General features: G+C 37.4%; 2 protein-coding genes across 2 annotated transcripts; both read left to right on the top strand.

Annotated features, from left to right (window-relative positions):
• Window positions 1-1,634: 1,634 nt before the first annotated feature.
• Window positions 1,635-12,582, top strand: LOC100374394 (uncharacterized). Its single transcript, XM_085506254.1, has 5 exons — window positions 1,635-1,675; window positions 10,758-10,839; window positions 11,206-11,330; window positions 11,751-11,850; window positions 12,005-12,582. Exons 2-5 carry the CDS (start codon window positions 10,809-10,811, stop codon window positions 12,130-12,132), a joined length of 384 nt encoding a protein of 127 aa, XP_085362380.1. The 5' UTR covers window positions 1,635-1,675; window positions 10,758-10,808; the 3' UTR covers window positions 12,133-12,582.
• An 816-nt stretch (window positions 12,583-13,398) lies between these two features.
• LOC146735765 (uncharacterized) lies at window positions 13,399-19,914 on the top strand. The gene is made up of 5 exons (XM_085506253.1): window positions 13,399-13,510; window positions 13,724-13,791; window positions 18,571-18,701; window positions 19,302-19,404; window positions 19,563-19,914. The coding sequence occupies exons 2-5, from the start codon at window positions 13,761-13,763 to the stop codon at window positions 19,733-19,735; spliced, it is 438 nt and encodes a 145-aa protein (XP_085362379.1). The 5' UTR covers window positions 13,399-13,510; window positions 13,724-13,760; the 3' UTR covers window positions 19,736-19,914.
• The last annotated feature ends 533 nt before the right edge of the window (window positions 19,915-20,447 follow it).

Here is a 20,447-nt window from a genome sequence, read left to right as displayed (position 1 = left end):
TAAGTGGAACATTAATAAATAACATAAGTTTTGTGCTTACATTGTTTGCTAAAAATTGATAACATCGTAAATTTTCCTAGTACATATTTACTTTGTATAAAGAACATCCTAAGCATCTAACGACGCAACGTAATTTCCATTCTCACCTGTTCGCTGTCTAGCTTGGATGGCAAAAGTTCTGTCAAAGTTTAATTAGCGACAATGGCTTGGAAGGAACAACAATTTGATAAGCACATCAGTTTTAGTGACGTATTTAAAGAATATAAAAAAGAACATAAATTGTGTATTTCAAGTACTATTTCAAATAAGGGAAATGTCTTCCATCCACAATGAATGGCTTATAAGTATAATTCAAATATATCTATTTAGTTCTTCTAAGCGTATTTTTCAGAGCCCAAACGGCGTGTGTACCGAAAACGGATTTATGTTCAATATTCTATGTAAGTTTAGTATGCCAAAGTGTGCTTTGCCTACTGTATTGTGGAAAATTTAGTTTTCACTCTTCTACCAGAAACCATACATACAATGAGCACGAGGCAAATAGTGGTATAGTTGTACTTTAACACATTGCTTTAAAGTACCGTATGTATATGTATTTGTTTTCTTAATTTAGTGAATAATTTTGAATGCAATTATATTTAAAGTTATTTAAAAACAATTTCTCTCTGATGTATTTACTTGACAATGTAGATATAATATATAACGTATAATAATATTCTTACATCAATTGTTGATATTGGATAGTGCACATGGTATTATTGAATAAATTGCTAATGTGTTTTCAATGATTCAACCATGTCAATGTTATAGTACGATTCTTCCTTTTTTTAAACCTGGACAGGTTGCGTCAAAAAGTAGGCCAACCTAATTGTTGGTGTTCCTGATGTAAGTAATATTATTTAAATATAATAAATTCGGAAGTGATTATTTCTGATGAATGATGAATCTCAAAACAGTACTATGTATCAATCACATTTGTTGGTGAGAACAGTGAAAAGCCGTGATTGATAACTGTGTGCAAACACCACTAACCAACCCCAGGTTTTCAAACAGTCCATCACTTTCACGACCCCCTCCTTCAGGATAGACGATACTAGATTCCACCCCCCCCTAAGATTTCAAATATTCCACCCCTCATACTAGCCAGAATTCGGGCTTTACTTACTCGTCTAAGGCAATTCTGCAGCCAAATATGAAAGTAGACGCCGCCGTTGGTGGCGCGCTTGCAAATTATTTTACCGAACTTGTTAACAAGCGATGCCATTTAATGGGTTGTTTTTGTAATATAGTTACGTTCTCTGCTTTGTCTGTTTGATACCAACATACTTACGTCATTTTCAAAAAAGCTGTAAGTCTCTGTCATTTTGAAATAATCCAGGGCATACGCTAATGTATCAGTTTAGAATGTCTCATGGAATCACCAACGATGAAATACAACCCGTACCCGAACCTCGTTTTTTTACCTTAAAATAGAAGGCGTGTGATAAAAGAAAACAAATTAACTTCGTTTCTAAAGCTAATTTGCATACCGTAGTGTCCTATAGTCCATTATGACTACGTACCGTGAAATTTTCTTTTGTTTCTATTATAAGAAATCCATCAATCTCCCGACATTGTGAAGCGTGACCTTCTCATCCGGGTATCCCCAGCAGTTCGACAACAAACATGTCTTCAGGTATGTTTCACCAAGTTATTCTGCGAAATAACTCATACATATATATATATATATATTAGCTGTAGGTGTCTTCGCATTATCATGTGAAATAACCGATAATATGGCGGACTGGACCATTCTGTTAAACCACCGTAAATATCCCGTATGTTCTTAGCTTGTTTTTGTCCCGGTAAATCATCATCCCAGGATACGTCAAAAAACACTGACACGTTGTGGTCTGTATTCAATTTGGTGGATCACATTTATAGTACTACGGCAAAGGAGTAGTATTATACACACGAAACAATGCAAAATTATAGTGAGAACCACAGGAATGTGTTTTTATCGTTGTAAATGTGTGCGGGTTGTCTTCCAAGACATTACTCTGAACACAGACTGTGCTCTGAAGACATGTGTTAAGACAAAGAGTTTGGACGGTGTTGATGGGGGCAATTGAAAATAACATCAGTTTTTTAGAAGTTGTTGACACCTTCCTCCAGATTATCACCTAGGTTACATCTTTGAACATGAAAACTGAGAAACACACACGTAATAATGTACAGTAACTTGGATCATTGCTTTAAAACTCGTCTGGTTTGCCAGTGAATGTCTTTGTCACATGGCCACCCTGCATCCTTTGTCCACTATGCTTCAATGCACCTATAGAATTATTCCAGTGCCCTCGACCTGTACCCCCATTGAATGGAGCATACAGTGAATGTATAGACCGATAACTGTTCACAGCATACAGTCACTAATGGGGACTAATGGGGAGTATCGACGATACCAGTTCTGAGTAATTACCAGTTTCCCCTCATCGCATATATTACGAATGAGACATGACTAAGAACGCGTTAGTCGTTACGGCCTCAATAGTCAGACAGGTTATATTATACTGGTCTTTTGTCAGGTTATCTGGTAGTAAACACAAGTCTGAATAGTCAGACAGGTTATATTATACTGGTCTTTTGTCAGGTTATCTGGTAGTAAACACAAGTCTGAATAGTCAGACAGGTTATATTATACTGGTCTAGATCTTTTGTCAGGTTATCTGGTAGTAAACACAAGTCTGAATAGTCAGACAGGTTATATTATACTGGTCGTTTGTCAGGTTATCTGGTAGTAAACACAAGTCTGAATAGTCAGACAGGTTATATTATACTGGTCTTTTGTCAGGTTATCTGGTAGTAAACACAAGTCTGAATAGTCAGACAGGTTATATTATACTGGTCTTTTGTCAGGTTATCTGGTAGTAAACACAAGTCTGAATAGTCAGACAGATTATATTATACTGGTCTTTTGTCAGATTATCCGGTAGTAAACACAAGTCTGAATAGTCAGACAGGTTATATTATACTGGTCTTTTGTCAGGTTATCTGGTAGTAAACACAAGTCTGAATAGTCAGACAGGTTACATTATACTGGTCTTTTGTCAGGTTATCTGGTAGTAAACACAAGTCTGAATAGTCAGACAGGTTATATTATACTGGTCTTTTGTCAGGTTATCTGGTAGTAAACACAAGTCTGAATAGTCGGACAAGTGATACGGTACTAGTCTGTTATCGGGTTATCTGGTAGTAAACACAAGTCTGAATAGTCGGACACGTAATACGGTACTAGTCTGTTATCGGGTTATCTGGTAGTAAACACAAGTCTGAATATTCGGACAAGTGATACGATACTAGTCTGTTATCGGGTTATCTGGTAGTAAACACAAGTCTAAATAGTCAGACAGGTTATATTATACTAGTCTGTTATCGGGTTATCTGGTAGTAAACACAAGTCTGAATAGTCGGACACGTAATACGGTACTAGTCTGTTATCGGGTTATCTGGTAGTAAACACAAGTCTGAATATTCGGACAAGTGATACGATACTAGCCTGTTATCGGGTTATCTGGTAGTAAACACAAGTCTAAATAGTCAGACAGGTTATATTATACTGGTCTTTTGTCAGGTTATCTGGTAGTAAACACAAGTCTGAATAGTCGGACACGTAATACGGTACTAGTCTGTTATCGGGTTATCTGGTTGTAAACACAAGTCTGAATAGTCGGACAAGTGATACTATACTAGTCTGTTATCGGGTTATCTGGTAGTAAACACAAGTCTGAATAGTCGGACACGTAATACGGTACTTGTCTGTTATCGGGTTATCTGGTAGTAAATACAAGTCTGAATATTCGGACAAGTGATACGATACTAGTCTGTTATCGGGTTATCTGGTAGTAAACACAAGTCTGAATAGTCAGACAGGTTATATTATACTGGTTTTTTGTCAGGTTATCTGGTAGTAAACACAAGTCTGAATAGTCAGACAAGTGATACTATACTAGTCTGTTATCGGGTTATCTGGTAGTAAACACAAGTCTAAATAGTCAGACAGGTTATATTATACTAGTCTGTTATCGGGTTATCTGGTAGTAAACACAAGTCTGAATAGTCGGACAAGTGATACGGTACTAGTCTGTTATCGGGTTATCTGGTAGTAAACACAAGTCTGAATAGTCGGACAAGTGATACGGTACTAGTCTGTTATTGGGTTATCTGGTAGTAAACACAAGTCTGAATAGTCGGACACGTAATACGGTACTAGTCTGTTATCGGGTTATCTGGTAGTAAACACAAGTCTGAATAGTCGGACACGTAATACGGTACTAGTCTGTTATCGGGTTATCTGGTAGTAAACACAAGTCTGAATAGTCGGACAAGTGATACGGTACTAGTCTGTTATCGGGTTATCTGGTAGTAAACACAAGTCTGAATAGTCGGACAAGTGATACGGTACTAGTCTGTTATCGGGTTATCTGGTAGTAAACACATGTCTGAATAGTCGGACACGTAATACGGTACTAGTCTGTTATCGGGTTATCTGGTAGTAAACACAAGTCTGAATAGTCGGACAAGTGATACGGTACTAGTCTGTTATCGGGTTATCTGGTAGTAAACACAAGTCTGAATAGTCGGACACGTAATACGGTACTAGTCTGTTATCGGGTTATCTGGTAGTAAACACAAGTCTGAATATTCGGACAAGTGATACGATACTAGTCTGTTATCGGGTTATCTGGTAGTAAACACAAGTCTAAATAGTCAGACAGGTTATATTATACTAGTCTGTTATCGGGTTATCTGGTAGTAAACACAAGTCTGAATAGTCGGACACGTAATACGGTACTAGTCTGTTATCGGGTTATCTGGTAGTAAACACAAGTCTGAATATTCGGACAAGTGATACGATACTAGCCTGTTATCGGGTTATCTGGTAGTAAACACAAGTCTAAATAGTCAGACAGGTTATATTATACTGGTCTTTTGTCAGGTTATCTGGTAGTAAACACAAGTCTGAATAGTCAGACAGGTTATATTATACTGGTCTAGATCTTTTGTCAGGTTATCTGGTAGTAAACACAAGTCTGAATAGTCAGACAGGTTATATTATACTGGTCGTTTGTCAGGTTATCTGGTAGTAAACACAAGTCTGAATAGTCAGACAGGTTATATTATACTGGTCTTTTGTCAGGTTATCTGGTAGTAAACACAAGTCTGAATAGTCAGACAGGTTATATTATACTGGTCTTTTGTCAGGTTATCTGGTAGTAAACACAAGTCTGAATAGTCAGACAGATTATATTATACTGGTCTTTTGTCAGATTATCCGGTAGTAAACACAAGTCTGAATAGTCAGACAGGTTATATTATACTGGTCTTTTGTCAGGTTATCTGGTAGTAAACACAAGTCTGAATAGTCAGACAGGTTACATTATACTGGTCTTTTGTCAGGTTATCTGGTAGTAAACACAAGTCTGAATAGTCAGACAGGTTATATTATACTGGTCTTTTGTCAGGTTATCTGGTAGTAAACACAAGTCTGAATAGTCGGACAAGTGATACGGTACTAGTCTGTTATCGGGTTATCTGGTAGTAAACACAAGTCTGAATAGTCGGACACGTAATACGGTACTAGTCTGTTATCGGGTTATCTGGTAGTAAACACAAGTCTGAATATTCGGACAAGTGATACGATACTAGTCTGTTATCGGGTTATCTGGTAGTAAACACAAGTCTAAATAGTCAGACAGGTTATATTATACTAGTCTGTTATCGGGTTATCTGGTAGTAAACACAAGTCTGAATAGTCGGACACGTAATACGGTACTAGTCTGTTATCGGGTTATCTGGTAGTAAACACAAGTCTGAATATTCGGACAAGTGATACGATACTAGCCTGTTATCGGGTTATCTGGTAGTAAACACAAGTCTAAATAGTCAGACAGGTTATATTATACTGGTCTTTTGTCAGGTTATCTGGTAGTAAACACAAGTCTGAATAGTCGGACACGTAATACGGTACTAGTCTGTTATCGGGTTATCTGGTTGTAAACACAAGTCTGAATAGTCGGACAAGTGATACTATACTAGTCTGTTATCGGGTTATCTGGTAGTAAACACAAGTCTGAATAGTCGGACACGTAATACGGTACTTGTCTGTTATCGGGTTATCTGGTAGTAAATACAAGTCTGAATATTCGGACAAGTGATACGATACTAGTCTGTTATCGGGTTATCTGGTAGTAAACACAAGTCTGAATAGTCAGACAGGTTATATTATACTGGTTTTTTGTCAGGTTATCTGGTAGTAAACACAAGTCTGAATAGTCAGACAAGTGATACTATACTAGTCTGTTATCGGGTTATCTGGTAGTAAACACAAGTCTAAATAGTCAGACAGGTTATATTATACTAGTCTGTTATCGGGTTATCTGGTAGTAAACACAAGTCTGAATAGTCGGACAAGTGATACGGTACTAGTCTGTTATCGGGTTATCTGGTAGTAAACACAAGTCTGAATAGTCGGACAAGTGATACGGTACTAGTCTGTTATTGGGTTATCTGGTAGTAAACACAAGTCTGAATAGTCGGACACGTAATACGGTACTAGTCTGTTATCGGGTTATCTGGTAGTAAACACAAGTCTGAATAGTCGGACACGTAATACGGTACTAGTCTGTTATCGGGTTATCTGGTAGTAAACACAAGTCTGAATAGTCGGACAAGTGATACGGTACTAGTCTGTTATCGGGTTATCTGGTAGTAAACACAAGTCTGAATAGTCGGACAAGTGATACGGTACTAGTCTGTTATCGGGTTATCTGGTAGTAAACACATGTCTGAATAGTCGGACACGTAATACGGTACTAGTCTGTTATCGGGTTATCTGGTAGTAAACACAAGTCTGAATAGTCGGACAAGTGATACGGTACTAGTCTGTTATCAGGTTATCTGGTAGTAAACACAAGTCTGAATAGTCGGACACGTAATACGGTACTAGTCTGTTATCGGGTTATCTGGTAGTAAACACAAGTCTGAATATTCGGACAAGTGATACGATACTAGTCTGTTATCGGGTTATCTGGTAGTAAACACAAGTCTAAATAGTCAGACAGGTTATATTATACTAGTCTGTTATCGGGTTATCTGGTAGTAAACACAAGTCTGAATAGTCGGACACGTAATACGGTACTAGTCTGTTATCGGGTTATCTGGTAGTAAACACAAGTCTGAATATTCGGACAAGTGATACGATACTAGCCTGTTATCGGGTTATCTGGTAGTAAACACAAGTCTAAATAGTCAGACAGGTTATATTATACTGGTCTTTTGTCAGGTTATCTGGTAGTAAACACAAGTCTGAATAGTCGGACACGTAATACGGTACTAGTCTGTTATCGGGTTATCTGGTTGTAAACACAAGTCTGAATAGTCGGACAAGTGATACTATACTAGTCTGTTATCGGGTTATCTGGTAGTAAACACAAGTCTGAATAGTCGGACACGTAATACGGTACTAGTCTGTTATCGGGTTATCTGGTAGTAAATACAAGTCTGAATATTCGGACAAGTGATACGATACTAGTCTGTTATCGGGTTATCTGGTAGTAAACACAAGTCTGAATAGTCAGACAGGTTATATTATACTGGTTTTTTGTCAGGTTATCTGGTAGTAAACACAAGTCTGAATAGTCAGACAAGTGATACTATACTAGTCTGTTATCGGGTTATCTGGTAGTAAACACAAGTCTAAATAGTCAGACAGGTTATATTATACTAGTCTGTTATCGGGTTATCTGGTAGTAAACACAAGTCTGAATAGTCGGACACGTAATACGGTATTAGTCTGTTATCGGGTTATCTGGTAGTAAACACAAGTCTGAATAGTCGGACAAGTGATACGGTACTAGTCTGTTATCGGGTTATCTGGTAGTAAACACAAGTCTGAATAGTCGGACAAGTGATACGGTACTAGTCTGTTATTGGGTTATCTGGTAGTAAACACAAGTCTGAATAGTCGGACACGTAATACGGTACTAGTCTGTTATCGGGTTATCTGGTAGTAAACACAAGTCTGAATAGTCGGACACGTAATACGGTACTAGTCTGTTATCGGGTTATCTGGTAGTAAACACAAGTCTGAATATTCGGACAAGTGATACGATACTAGTCTGTTATCGGGTTATCTGGTAGTAAACACAAGTCTAAATAGTCAGACAGGTTATATTATACTAGTCTGTTATCGGGTTATCTGGTAGTAAACACAAGTCTGAATAGTCGGACACGTAATACGGTACTAGTCTGTTATCGGGTTATCTGGTAGTAAACACAAGTCTGAATATTCGGACAAGTGATACGATACTAGCCTGTTATCGGGTTATCTGGTAGTAAACACAAGTCTAAATAGTCAGACAGGTTATATTATACTGGTCTTTTGTCAGGTTATCTGGTAGTAAACACAAGTCTGAATAGTCGGACACGTAATACGGTACTAGTCTGTTATCGGGTTATCTGGTTGTAAACACAAGTCTGAATAGTCGGACAAGTGATACTATACTAGTCTGTTATCGGGTTATCTGGTAGTAAACACAAGTCTGAATAGTCGGACACGTAATACGGTACTAGTCTGTTATCGGGTTATCTGGTAGTAAATACAAGTCTGAATATTCGGACAAGTGATACGATACTAGTCTGTTATCGGGTTATCTGGTAGTAAACACAAGTCTGAATAGTCAGACAGGTTATATTATACTGGTTTTTTGTCAGGTTATCTGGTAGTAAACACAAGTCTGAATAGTCAGACAAGTGATACTATACTAGTCTGTTATCGGGTTATCTGGTAGTAAACACAAGTCTAAATAGTCAGACAGGTTATATTATACTAGTCTGTTATCGGGTTATCTGGTAGTAAACACAAGTCTGAATAGTCGGACACGTAATACGGTATTAGTCTGTTATCGGGTTATCTGGTAGTAAACACAAGTCTGAATAGTCGGACAAGTGATACGGTACTAGTCTGTTATCGGGTTATCTGGTAGTAAACACAAGTCTGAATAGTCGGACAAGTGATACGGTACTAGTCTGTTATTGGGTTATCTGGTAGTAAACACAAGTCTGAATAGTCGGACACGTAATACGGTACTAGTCTGTTATCGGGTTATCTGGTAGTAAACACAAGTCTGAATAGTCGGACACGTAATACGGTACTAGTCTGTTATCGGGTTATCTGGTAGTAAACACAAGTCTGAATAGTCGGACAAGTGATACGGTACTAGTCTGTTATCGGGTTATCTGGTAGTAAACACAAGTCTGAATAGTCGGACAAGTGATACGGTACTAGTCTGTTATCGGGTTATCTGGTAGTAAACACATGTCTGAATAGTCGGACACGTAATACGGTACTAGTCTGTTATCGGGTTATCTGGTAGTAAACACAAGTCTGAATAGTCGGACAAGTGATACGGTACTAGTCTGTTATCGGGTTATCTGGTAGTAAACACAAGTCTGAATAGTCGGACAAGTGATACGGTACTAGTCTGTTATCGGGTTATCTGGTAGTAAACACAAGTCTGAATAGTCGGACACGTAATACGGTACTAGTCTGTTATCGGGTTATCTGGTAGTAAACACAAGTCTGAATAGTCGGACACGTAATACGGTACTAGTCTGTTATCGGGTTATCTGGTAGTAAACACAAGTCTAAATAGTCGGACACGTAATACGGTACTAGTCTGTTATCGGGTTATCTGGTAGTAAACACAAGTCTGAATAGTCGGACACGTAATACGATACTAGTCTGTTATCGGGTTATCTGGTAGTAAACACAAGTCTGAATAGTCGGACAAGTGATACGGTACTAGTCTGTTATCGGGTTATCTGGTTATAAACACAAGTCTGAATAGTCGGACAAGTGATACGATACTAGTCTGTTATCGGGTTATCTGGTAGTAAACACAAGTCTGAATAGTCGGACAAGTGATACGGTACTAGTCTGTTATCGGGTTATCTGGTAGTAAACACAAGTCTGAATAGTCGGACAAGTGATACGGTACTAGTCTGTTATCGGGTTATCTGGTAGTAAACACAAGTCTGAATAGTCGGACAAGTGATACGATACTAGTCTGTTATCGGGTTATCTGGTAGTAAACACAAGTCTGAATAGTCGGACAAGTGATACGATGCTAGTCTGTTATCGGGTTATCTGGTAGTAAACACAAGTCTGAATAGTCGGACAAGTGATACGGTACTAGTCTGTTATCGGGTTATCTGGTAGTAAACACAAGTCTGAATAGTCGGACAAGTGATACGATACTAGTCTGTTATCGGGTTATCTGGTTATAAACACAAGTCTGAATAGTCGGACAAGTGATACGGTACTAGTCTGTTATCAGGTTATCTGGTTGTAAACACAAGTCTAAATAGTCAGACAGGTTATATTATACTGGTCTTTTGTCAGGTTATCTGGTAGTAAACACAAGTCTGAATAGTCGGACAAGTGATACGGTACTAGTCTGTTATCGGGTTATCTGGTAGTAAACACAAGTCTGAATAGTCGGACAAGTGATACGGTACTAGTCTGTTATCGGGTTATCTGGTAGTAAACACAAGTCTGAATAGTCGGACACGTAATACGGTACTAGTCTGTTATCGGGTTATCTGGTAGTAAATACACGTCCGAATAGTCGGATAAGTTATAAAATACTGGTTTGTTATTGGTCGGATCATTGTGACTACTTTTGTATATGTAAGTGATGTTTATTTTTTAATTGCAGACTTATTAGATAATTAATAATGTTGTGAAGACTCTGGTTACGCTGTATATTATGGCATATTTTAGTATATTTATATACGTCGGTAAGATATACACGTGTTTGATATCGTGGAAAAATAAACAAGCAGTTGTAACATTTTCATGTTATTTTAATTAAAGTCACCATCATCAACAAATTCCATAAATAGTTCACATCAAGATTAAGTAGGATTACTACTATGTGTGTTGTGGTATGTGTAAGTATGCACAGCAATATATATGTCGGTTGGCCAGAATGCGACAACATTTGTTGCTTTAGCCGCGCACATATTCACTTGCATGCTATCAACAGGTGATTGTGCTAAGAGGGAGTAAACAAAAGTAACATATTAATCATATTTCAATAAGCAAATGTTCTGTGTAAGTGAAAATATTGGATAAATAGATATTATTGAATTTCTTCTTTCCAGCATGCCTTGCTATGCACTCTACTTTGTCACTACAATGTTACCAGTGCAATGAACTGACGTCGAACTGTTTAATAGAATATGGGAAAACTGTCACCGCGTGTCGTCAAGAAAACCCCAAATGTCAGGTATGAACGAATTATTAAGTCATCGTGCATGTGCATGTTGTTAGTAGTTGTAAAGTTTCACAAATTTCCTTATCTGGGAATGCATGAGTAAAAGAACCTATATATGTTCATTGTATTTTACGGTTTTGATTCCACGTGGCGGATTTTAAAGATTTAATATACATGAAAACATGACATTTTACTTTTGGATACTGTATTTTGATGGTTACATTGGATTATTATTTATCGTGAACAAATAGTTGTCGTATCACGTGACTAAGTATTCTTTGTGTGAAGCAATACGATGTTTACCACTGCATATTTTGGTACTTACCATGACTACACTTGCATATTAGTGTTTTCCACCCAACCATTGTATATAATATAATTACGAATAATACGCGTTTGTGTATATAACGTAAGTATCTTTTATCTACGTAGATTACTTATATAGAGGAGAGAGGTCAACTGATCATGTTTGCCAGGGATTGTGCTGCCCCTGCTATGTGCTATGACAACTGTGAAATTGACACTACCACTGGTGAGTAATTACAATAATTAAATACCAAAAAATGCGTGTATTCGAAAAAATACTGTGATACGTTGCTTTTGTAAATAAAACATAATATCTTTACTACTTAAACCCCATCCGTTCAGTATTTTTATTTATTTATTTATTTATTTATTTATTATAGGAAATAACGTTTGCCAACATTGCTGCGATACGAATCTTTGTAACCATGGTAATGCTCTGAACTCACGGACGAAGAATACCATTCCCATGTGTCTAATGTTATGGCTTGTTATAATCTCCATTATATGAAGTGTATAACGTTTTAATAAAACACTGCCACAAAATGTAAGAAGACGACGAGATTACTAAATTACTAAATGTGGAATTCCAAATTAATGATGACGTCAGATAAACTGAACCTACATGCTGTGAAAATGTGTACTTCAGTTAGTATGTTAATCAAATAATGCATCACGTGAATTTTTCATGTCGAGGCTGACAGAGATGATTATGTTTTGCTTCTAATGTCCATGATGTCGGGATATCATTGTAAAAGTGTTCTTAAAACGCCCTCAACGACCAAGGACACGCTTAGCTGAGCTATTTTCGTCACCAGACAAGAGACGCCGGTATTACGCCGTGCATTAATTCCGTATTGAACATATAATAAAAAAGAATCAGTAAATGATATAAAACGATGATGTAACTTTCAAGATGTTTATTTTTAATAAGATGGTAATAAACAAAGTTTTATATATATATCGGTTATTGATGTATATTTTGCTCTCATTTTGCTGTTTTATCTAGGATGTTGTTTCGCCTTTGTCGTGTTTCAGTCCCTGGTTTCAGTATTAAGTAGAACGAAAACGATAGCGTACGTGATGACCGTACGTACATCATCGCCGTGGCGTAGAGTACACCACTAAAACACTAAGAAACTGATATACCATTTAATAATAACATATTATTACATTGAATTAATTAATAATATTATACATCTGTCACCGTAACGCCATAAGTTAAAGCGTGCCGTATTTGTTTACAGCATTTTACGTAATATTTCCATCCTACCATATTAGGAAATGCGAATTCCAAATATGGAATGATTACGCACGTAAGCGTCCTCTAATAATAAAAACAAACAAGGCTGCCAAAACAGTTTGACCGGACTCCACACAAAGAAGTTTACTGATTCTGTTCTAAACATTTCGGATTTCGCCATTCCCATGGTGTAATCTTGGAAGGAAAAGATGTATAATAATAATAAGGTTATTACCAGGATACCTTTTAGTATGCACTCAGACAGAACGCCGCGCATCGACCGACGCGCACTGTCTTCGTGCATACTTTGAGGCATCCTCGTAATAACTTCATAATATTATACTGTTTTATTAAACATGTATCCGTAATATCTAGATGGTGTTTATATTGTAAAACGCTTCTGGGTTTCATGATGCGCTACCATAGCGAGGCAACCCTAATTTGCATATTTCTAGGGTTTGATGTCCAGAGTAATCAATTCAAAGTTTCACATTCAGGGTATATTTTTAGAATACAATAACATCATTGTTTACAGTTAAATGTATGTATTCGGATATCTGTGTAACAATCTAGATATAACCAGTATCACTAACCACCGTGACGCATTGCAGTCAATTGCATCCTATTTATGATATCGCGTACAGAGGTAAGTGTAGAGTCATAAAATGAGATGGACGGAATCTGTTTACCGCCATGGTAGAGTAGAAAAACATTCGTTCTTCAGTCGAGATAACATGAATTTTTTTGAAAATTTACTTCAGAGGAAACTTGCACAATAGTTGATTATGACTCGGGTTCGGTGAGTTGCCGCTGACTCACTCCGATAATAGATTTAATGTTTAAGTCCGTCCCGTTTCAGACACTACGACGAGGTGTCATCTGATTCTACGTGCAAGATGAGTCGAATATTCGTATTGCTGTGTTCGGGTAAGAGATGATACCGCTATGTGTATTTTCGATTAACTTTAGTAATTATTTATTTGCCAACATATTATTTATAGTTTGCGTATTTTTATGTCATCTTGCCTTTCTACATCGGTGTACTTGATTTGTAATGGGAGTGGTGATGATAATGTTAATTCTTTGTTGGTTTTGCTCTTATACAAGTCGACGACAACCATCCTAAGGCAGAGAGTATTTATTTTTGAAAAATGAAAAAAAAAAAACATGTATGCGAGGTAGACTGTGTCGAATGTACACGGCGATGTACAGGATGTCTGGTTAGAGGGCGGTCGTCACCATCACACTGAATCTGCTGAATTATGAGTAATACGTGCTCGTGTAACGAAGGGAAAGGGGCATAGATAGTTCACACTCCTAAACCGAATACGTGCCCGGCTAACTGTGCTGAACTCACACTTGTAGTCAATCTAACAAACCGTTACAACTAAACTAAAAAGATACAACATTATCTCTCTCTTCATGTTAGCAGAATATAACAATGGCCGATGGTGATGGCTGCTGTTATTTATAGCTGTGTCGTTATGAAAACATACCATCATGTATCAGTCGATCATTGATACCTTGACAAGTCTATAAATACACCTAAAACACATGAAGTATGCGTGACACCTGTTAATGGAATATACAATGAGCTATGACGTAATGAACAGGTTATAAATAGCACTGAAGAGATAAACTATGACCTGGCTACCAATTATCATAAAAACATGATTAGTTATTTATTATTATTTGTATTGGGTACTCTAAGATTCTGGTATATCACAGTTTGCAATTAAATTGCCGTTATTGTAGAATAGAAAGCACTGTCTGTTAAATGAACTGAGCGATTACGCATTCATTTGAATTAATTGTACGTACAAATAAATCACCAGTGGACGTCTCTTATATTATAAAACAACAACTCCCGCTCAAAGGGAAATCATATTCCAGTTCCAGCATGGAAATTCACTTATTTATTTAGTTTGCTGAAATATGTTATGGCAAATTTTGCAGGTTTACCAGTTCGTCAACAGAGGGCGCTATGCCTTGGGCGAAAACAAAACTTGGTTCACAACCATTTTGCAGCTTTGTCTTTTTTGTGACAGTTGTATACCACTGCACCATTCATACGAGGAATGACATTAACAACATCCCGTGATATAAATGGGTGCAAGGAATGACATTAACAACATCACGTGATATAAATGGGTGCAAGGAATGACATTCACAACATCACGTGATATAAATGGGTGCAAGGAATGACATTCACAACATCACGTGATATAAATGGGTGCAAGGAATGACATTCACAACATCACGTGATATAAATGGGTTCAAGGAATGACATTCACAACATCACGTGATATAAATGGGTGCAAGGAATGACATTAACAACATCACGTGATATAAATGGGTGCAAGGAATGACATTCACAACATCACGTGATATAAATGGGTGCAAGGAATGACATTCACAACATCACGTGATATAAATGGGTGCAAGGAATGACATTAACAACATCACGTGATATAAATGGGTTCAAGGAATGACATTCACAACATCACGTGATATAAATGGGTGCAAGGAATGACATTAACAACATCACGTGATATAAATGGGTGCAAGGAATGACATTCACAACATCACGTGATATAAATGGGTGCAAGGAATGACATTCACAACATCACGTGATATAAATGGGTGCAAGGAATGACATTAACAACATCACGTGATATAAATGGGTTCAAGGAATGACATTCACAACATCACGTGATATAAATGGGTGCAAGTAATGACATTCACAACATCACGTGATATAAATGGGTGCAAAGAATGACATTCACAACATCACGTGATATAAATGGGTGCAAGGAATGAAATTAACAACATCACGTGATATAAATGGGTGCAAGGAATGACATTTACAACATCACGTGATATAAATGGGTGCAAGGAATGACATTCACAACATCACGTGATATAAATGGGTGCAAGGAATGACATTAACAACATCACGTGATATAAATGGGTGCAAGGAATGACATTCACAACATCACGCGATATAAATGGGTTCAAGGAATGACATTCAAAACATCACGTGATATAAATGGGTTCAAGGAATGACATTCACAACATCACGTGATATAAATGGGTGCAAGGAATGACATTAACAACATCACGTGATATAAATGGGTGCAAGCAGTGACATTCACAACATCACGTGATATAAATGGGTGCAAGGAATGACATTCACAACATCACGTGATATAAATGGGTGCAAGGAATGACATTAACAACATCACGTGATATAAATGGGTGCAAGCAGTAACATTCACAACATCACGTGATATAAATGGGTGCAAGGAATGACATTCACAACATCACGTGATATAAATGGGTGCAAGGAATGACATTAACAACATCACGTGATATAAATGGGTGCAAGGAATGACATTCGCAACATCACGCGATATAAATGGGTTCAAGGAATGACATTCACAACATCACGCGATATAAATGGGTTCAAGGAATGACATTCACAACATCACGTGATATAAATGGGTTCAAGGAATGACATTAACAACATCACGTGATATAAATGGGTGCAAAGAATGACATTCACAACATCACGTGATATAAATGGGTGCAAGGAATGACATTCACAACATCACGTGATATAAATGGGTGCAAGCAGTGACATTCACAACATCACGTGATATAAATGAGTGCAAGCAGTGACATTCACAACATCACGTGATATAAATGGGCTCAAGGAATGACATTAACAACATCACGTGATATAAATGGGTCCAAGGAATGACATTCACAACATCACGTGATATAAATGGGTTCAAGGAATGACATTCACAACATCACGTGATATAAATGGGTGCAAGGAATGACATTAACAACATCACGTGATATAAATGGGTGCAAGCAGTGACATTCATAACATCACGTGATAAAAATGGGTTCAAGGAATGACATTAACAACATCACGTGATATAAATGGGTGCAAGCAGTCACATTCACAACATCACGCGATATAAATGGGTTCAAGGAATGACATTAACAACATCACGTGATATAAATGGGTGCAAGGAATGACATCCACAACATCACGTGATATAAATGGGTTCAAGGAATGACATTCACAACATCACGTGATATAAATGGGTTCAAGGAATGACATTCACAACATCACGTGATATAAATGGGTGCAAGCAGTGACATTCACAACATCACGTGATATGAATGGGTGCAAGGAATGACATTCACAACATCACGTGATATAAATGGGTTCAAGGAATGACATCCACAACATCACGTGATATAAATGGGTTCAAGGAATGACATTCACAACATCACGTGATATAAATGGGTGCAAGCAGTGACATTCACAACATCACGCGATATAAATGGGTGCAAGGAATGACATTCACAACATCACGTGATATAAATGGGTGCAAGGAATGACATTAACAACATCACGTGATATAATGGGTGCAAGGAATGACATTCACAACGTCACGTGATATAAATGAGTTCAAGGTATGACATTCACAACATCACGTGATATAAATGGGTGCAAGGAATGACATTCACAACGTCACGTGATATAAATGAGTTCAAGGTATGACTTTCACAACATCACGTGATATAAATGGGTGCAAGGAATGACATTCACAACATCACGTGATATAAATGGATGCAAAGAATGGCATTCACAACAACACGTGATATAAATGGGTGCAAGGAATGACATTCACAACATCACGTGATATAAATGGGTTCAAGGAATGACATTCACAATGTCACGTGATATAAATGGGTGCAAGGAATGACATTCACAACGTCACGTGATATAAATGGGTGCAAGCAGTGACATTCACAACATCACGTGATATAAATGGGTGCAAGAAATGACATTCACAACATCACGCGATATAAGTGGGTGCAAGGAATGACATTCACAACATCACGCGATATAAATGGGTGCAAGGAATGACATTCACAACGTCACGTGATATAAATGAGTTCAAGGTATGACATTCACAACATCACGTGATATAAATGGGTGCAAGGAATGACATTCACAACATCACGTGATATAAATGGGTGCAAGGAATGACATTCACAACATCACGTGATATAAATGGGTGCAAGGAATGACATTCACAACGTCACGTGATATAAATGGGTGCAAGGAATGACATTCACAACGTCACGTGATATAAATGGGTTCAAGGAATGACATTCACAACGTCACGTGATATAAATGGGTGCAAGGAATGACATTCACAACGTCACGTGATATAAATGATCACCGGAGTGAGGTTCAGAACGCCAAGTGATATAGAATGAATGCAAGTGTGACGTTCACAATGGTCGATTACAAACATTGGTTCAATGGATGACGTTCACAAAGTTTAAATTGTCTTGATCGATGGCCATCTGTCAATGCAAAATACTGTTAAAGGGCGGTAGTCGTTGCGCTGCGCGTGTGCGACATTTATGTTGATAAACAGTATGAAGTTCAACTTGGGCGCGACTAGCATTAATTACCGCTCGTGACTCCTTCGATACCTTCTAAACACCTAATAAAATAGCTAATTAAAGCTTGATAACGTCTCAGTTTGTACTTGTTGATCAGCGCAACAGTCAACGTTGCCATCTTTGTTTATATGAGACCAATATATCTCACGCATGCGTGGCGCGACGACTACCGCCCTTTAATATAATATTTTCCTTTTCTTAAATCAGTGGCAGTATTTCTGAGTTGTTCTACCCAAGCATTGAAATGTCACAGTTGTAGTGACGTATCAGAATGTGTAACAGAATTCGAGAACACAACAATGACGTGTGACGAACGAATACCAAATGCACAATGTCAGGTAAGTTGTTTTGATATGGCTACTACAAACAAAACTTCACAAATACAAACTATTCAACATAGTTATACACTGGAGTACCGTAAAGGGCGCTATTACGGGAACTTCTATTACTTCACCAGCTTCCCTAAAATAATCATTCAATTTTACATTTCTTGTATTGTTTTATTTCTGTTCAGTCTCACTTATTGATTTAATTTTCTTATTGTTTACTTTATTTTGTTACTTTTTTAGCTAGCTGTTGTTTATTTATTGTATTATTTTCAAGATCCCAATAAGGATACGAAATCAATAAAGTTATTTACTTATTTAAAGTTACTACTTACCAACTTACTTACAAAATGTAAAAAATCAAGGCTACAGATCGAGTTATGCTATCGAAGGAAGAATACATATGTAAGAAGAGATCCAGTACAAAGATTTGTTTAAAGGTTTAGATTTGCCCTCTGTTTAACAGTTTAAAGCGGGGAGCCGTCACCTGCGCATGCGTCAGATGGCCATAGCGTGTCATTGTTTACAAACAAGCGTCTACCCATGAGCCTTTGGGTTTTTAGCATGTGTCGTCGCTTTAACTAATCATAACAATTCGGTTTTTTTCGGCAGGTGTTGCGCACTAAACTTGTAATTGGTGGCGAAATAACTGCGTTTGTCAGAGGATGTGATGTATCAGCAGCATGCATCGATAATTGTAAAAGGAAAGAGGAGAGTAAGTCAATCTGCTATGTTCAATATCGATGCTATGACCGGCTTCGTCTCTAACAACTGTTTGAAACTATCTTTCACTCGTGGGAATTACGACATTAGTGTCTAGACATAGTAAAACAATATTTGTTCGTTGCTAACAGTTCTTTCCTTTTTATTCAGACGGTGTTAGTGTCGAAGTATGTCAGACTTGCTGCGATTCAGATTATTGTAACACTGGTAACGGTGACGTCACGCTCGCGGAAAATATTGGCAGCACAATGCAAGGAAGTGTTCTTTTAGTGGTTACGGTTTTGGCGTTAGTGACCGGCAATGTCGTGATGACACGCATGTAACAATCGTGATAATGTACACTTCAAGAGTTCGACTTTTTTAGTATCAATTAAATTTCCGGGTTCTTCCCAGTATTTGTCTTTATATTATACTTTCAATGACATCTTCCACAGTTAAACTTCACATGATGTATGACAAATTTGTATTATTAATTAAAAGTACGAACACGTAATATAATGAACATGTGCGTGTAAATAGTTTCATTTTCTCACCAAATAAATACTATTTTGATTGCTACAAAAAAAAATAGTTTTAGTTTACAACACATAGAATTGTTTACTGTTACAGGAGAGGCATGCCACACAGCTCCTGACTTTACAGTATGGGTAAAAGATGTTGAGCTACTCATCCTTGGTTATTTACGAAGTTACTCGCGTCAATGGGGGAAATAAAAGAGGATACTATAATACAAAAACAATAACACCATCTTGACGGTTAACGGAATACTAGGAATCTTCCCTAATTTATTATGCACGCATGCGCAAATGCAAAAAAGTGAACTTACAAAAACGCATGGACCAATAACACTCGAGTTTACAGTCTAACAAAAGAGACATGAAAACAGTTATCATCTTCCTTATTGAAAGCCAGAGGCGAAAATAAGGAAACTTACATCTCTTATGACAAGCTAAATATTGAAGAAACTTTATGTGACGAATATTCGGATAATAGAATACTAGCCAAGGACGTTATGCAGGAAACGTTGAACACGCA

This window comes from Saccoglossus kowalevskii, chromosome 12, assembly GCF_978046115.1.
Source record: "Saccoglossus kowalevskii chromosome 12, keSacKowa6.1, whole genome shotgun sequence".
In the NCBI taxonomy this organism is placed as follows: Eukaryota; Metazoa; Hemichordata; class Enteropneusta; family Harrimaniidae; genus Saccoglossus; species Saccoglossus kowalevskii.
Note: the sequence above shows the minus strand (reverse complement) of the source record. Positions and strands in the feature narration are given on the sequence as shown.

What these genes read in the sequence shown, in the direction of transcription:
- LOC100374394 (XM_085506254.1), top strand. Translation starts at nt 10,809, where the DNA reads ATGGCATATTTTAGTATATTTATATACGTCG. An exon ending in TAGTATATTTATATACGTCG is followed by an intron (nt 10,840 to 11,205) that starts GTAAGATATACA and finishes TCTTCTTTCCAG; the next exon opens with CATGCCTTGCTATGCACTCT. An exon ending in AAGAAAACCCCAAATGTCAG is followed by an intron (nt 11,331 to 11,750) that starts GTATGAACGAAT and finishes TTATCTACGTAG; the next exon opens with ATTACTTATATAGAGGAGAG.
- LOC146735765 (XM_085506253.1), top strand. Translation starts at nt 13,761, where the DNA reads ATGAGTCGAATATTCGTATTGCTGTGTTCGG. An exon ending in ATTCGTATTGCTGTGTTCGG is followed by an intron (nt 13,792 to 18,570) that starts GTAAGAGATGAT and finishes TTCTTAAATCAG; the next exon opens with TGGCAGTATTTCTGAGTTGT. An exon ending in TTGTAAAAGGAAAGAGGAGA is followed by an intron (nt 19,405 to 19,562) that starts GTAAGTCAATCT and finishes CTTTTTATTCAG; the next exon opens with ACGGTGTTAGTGTCGAAGTA.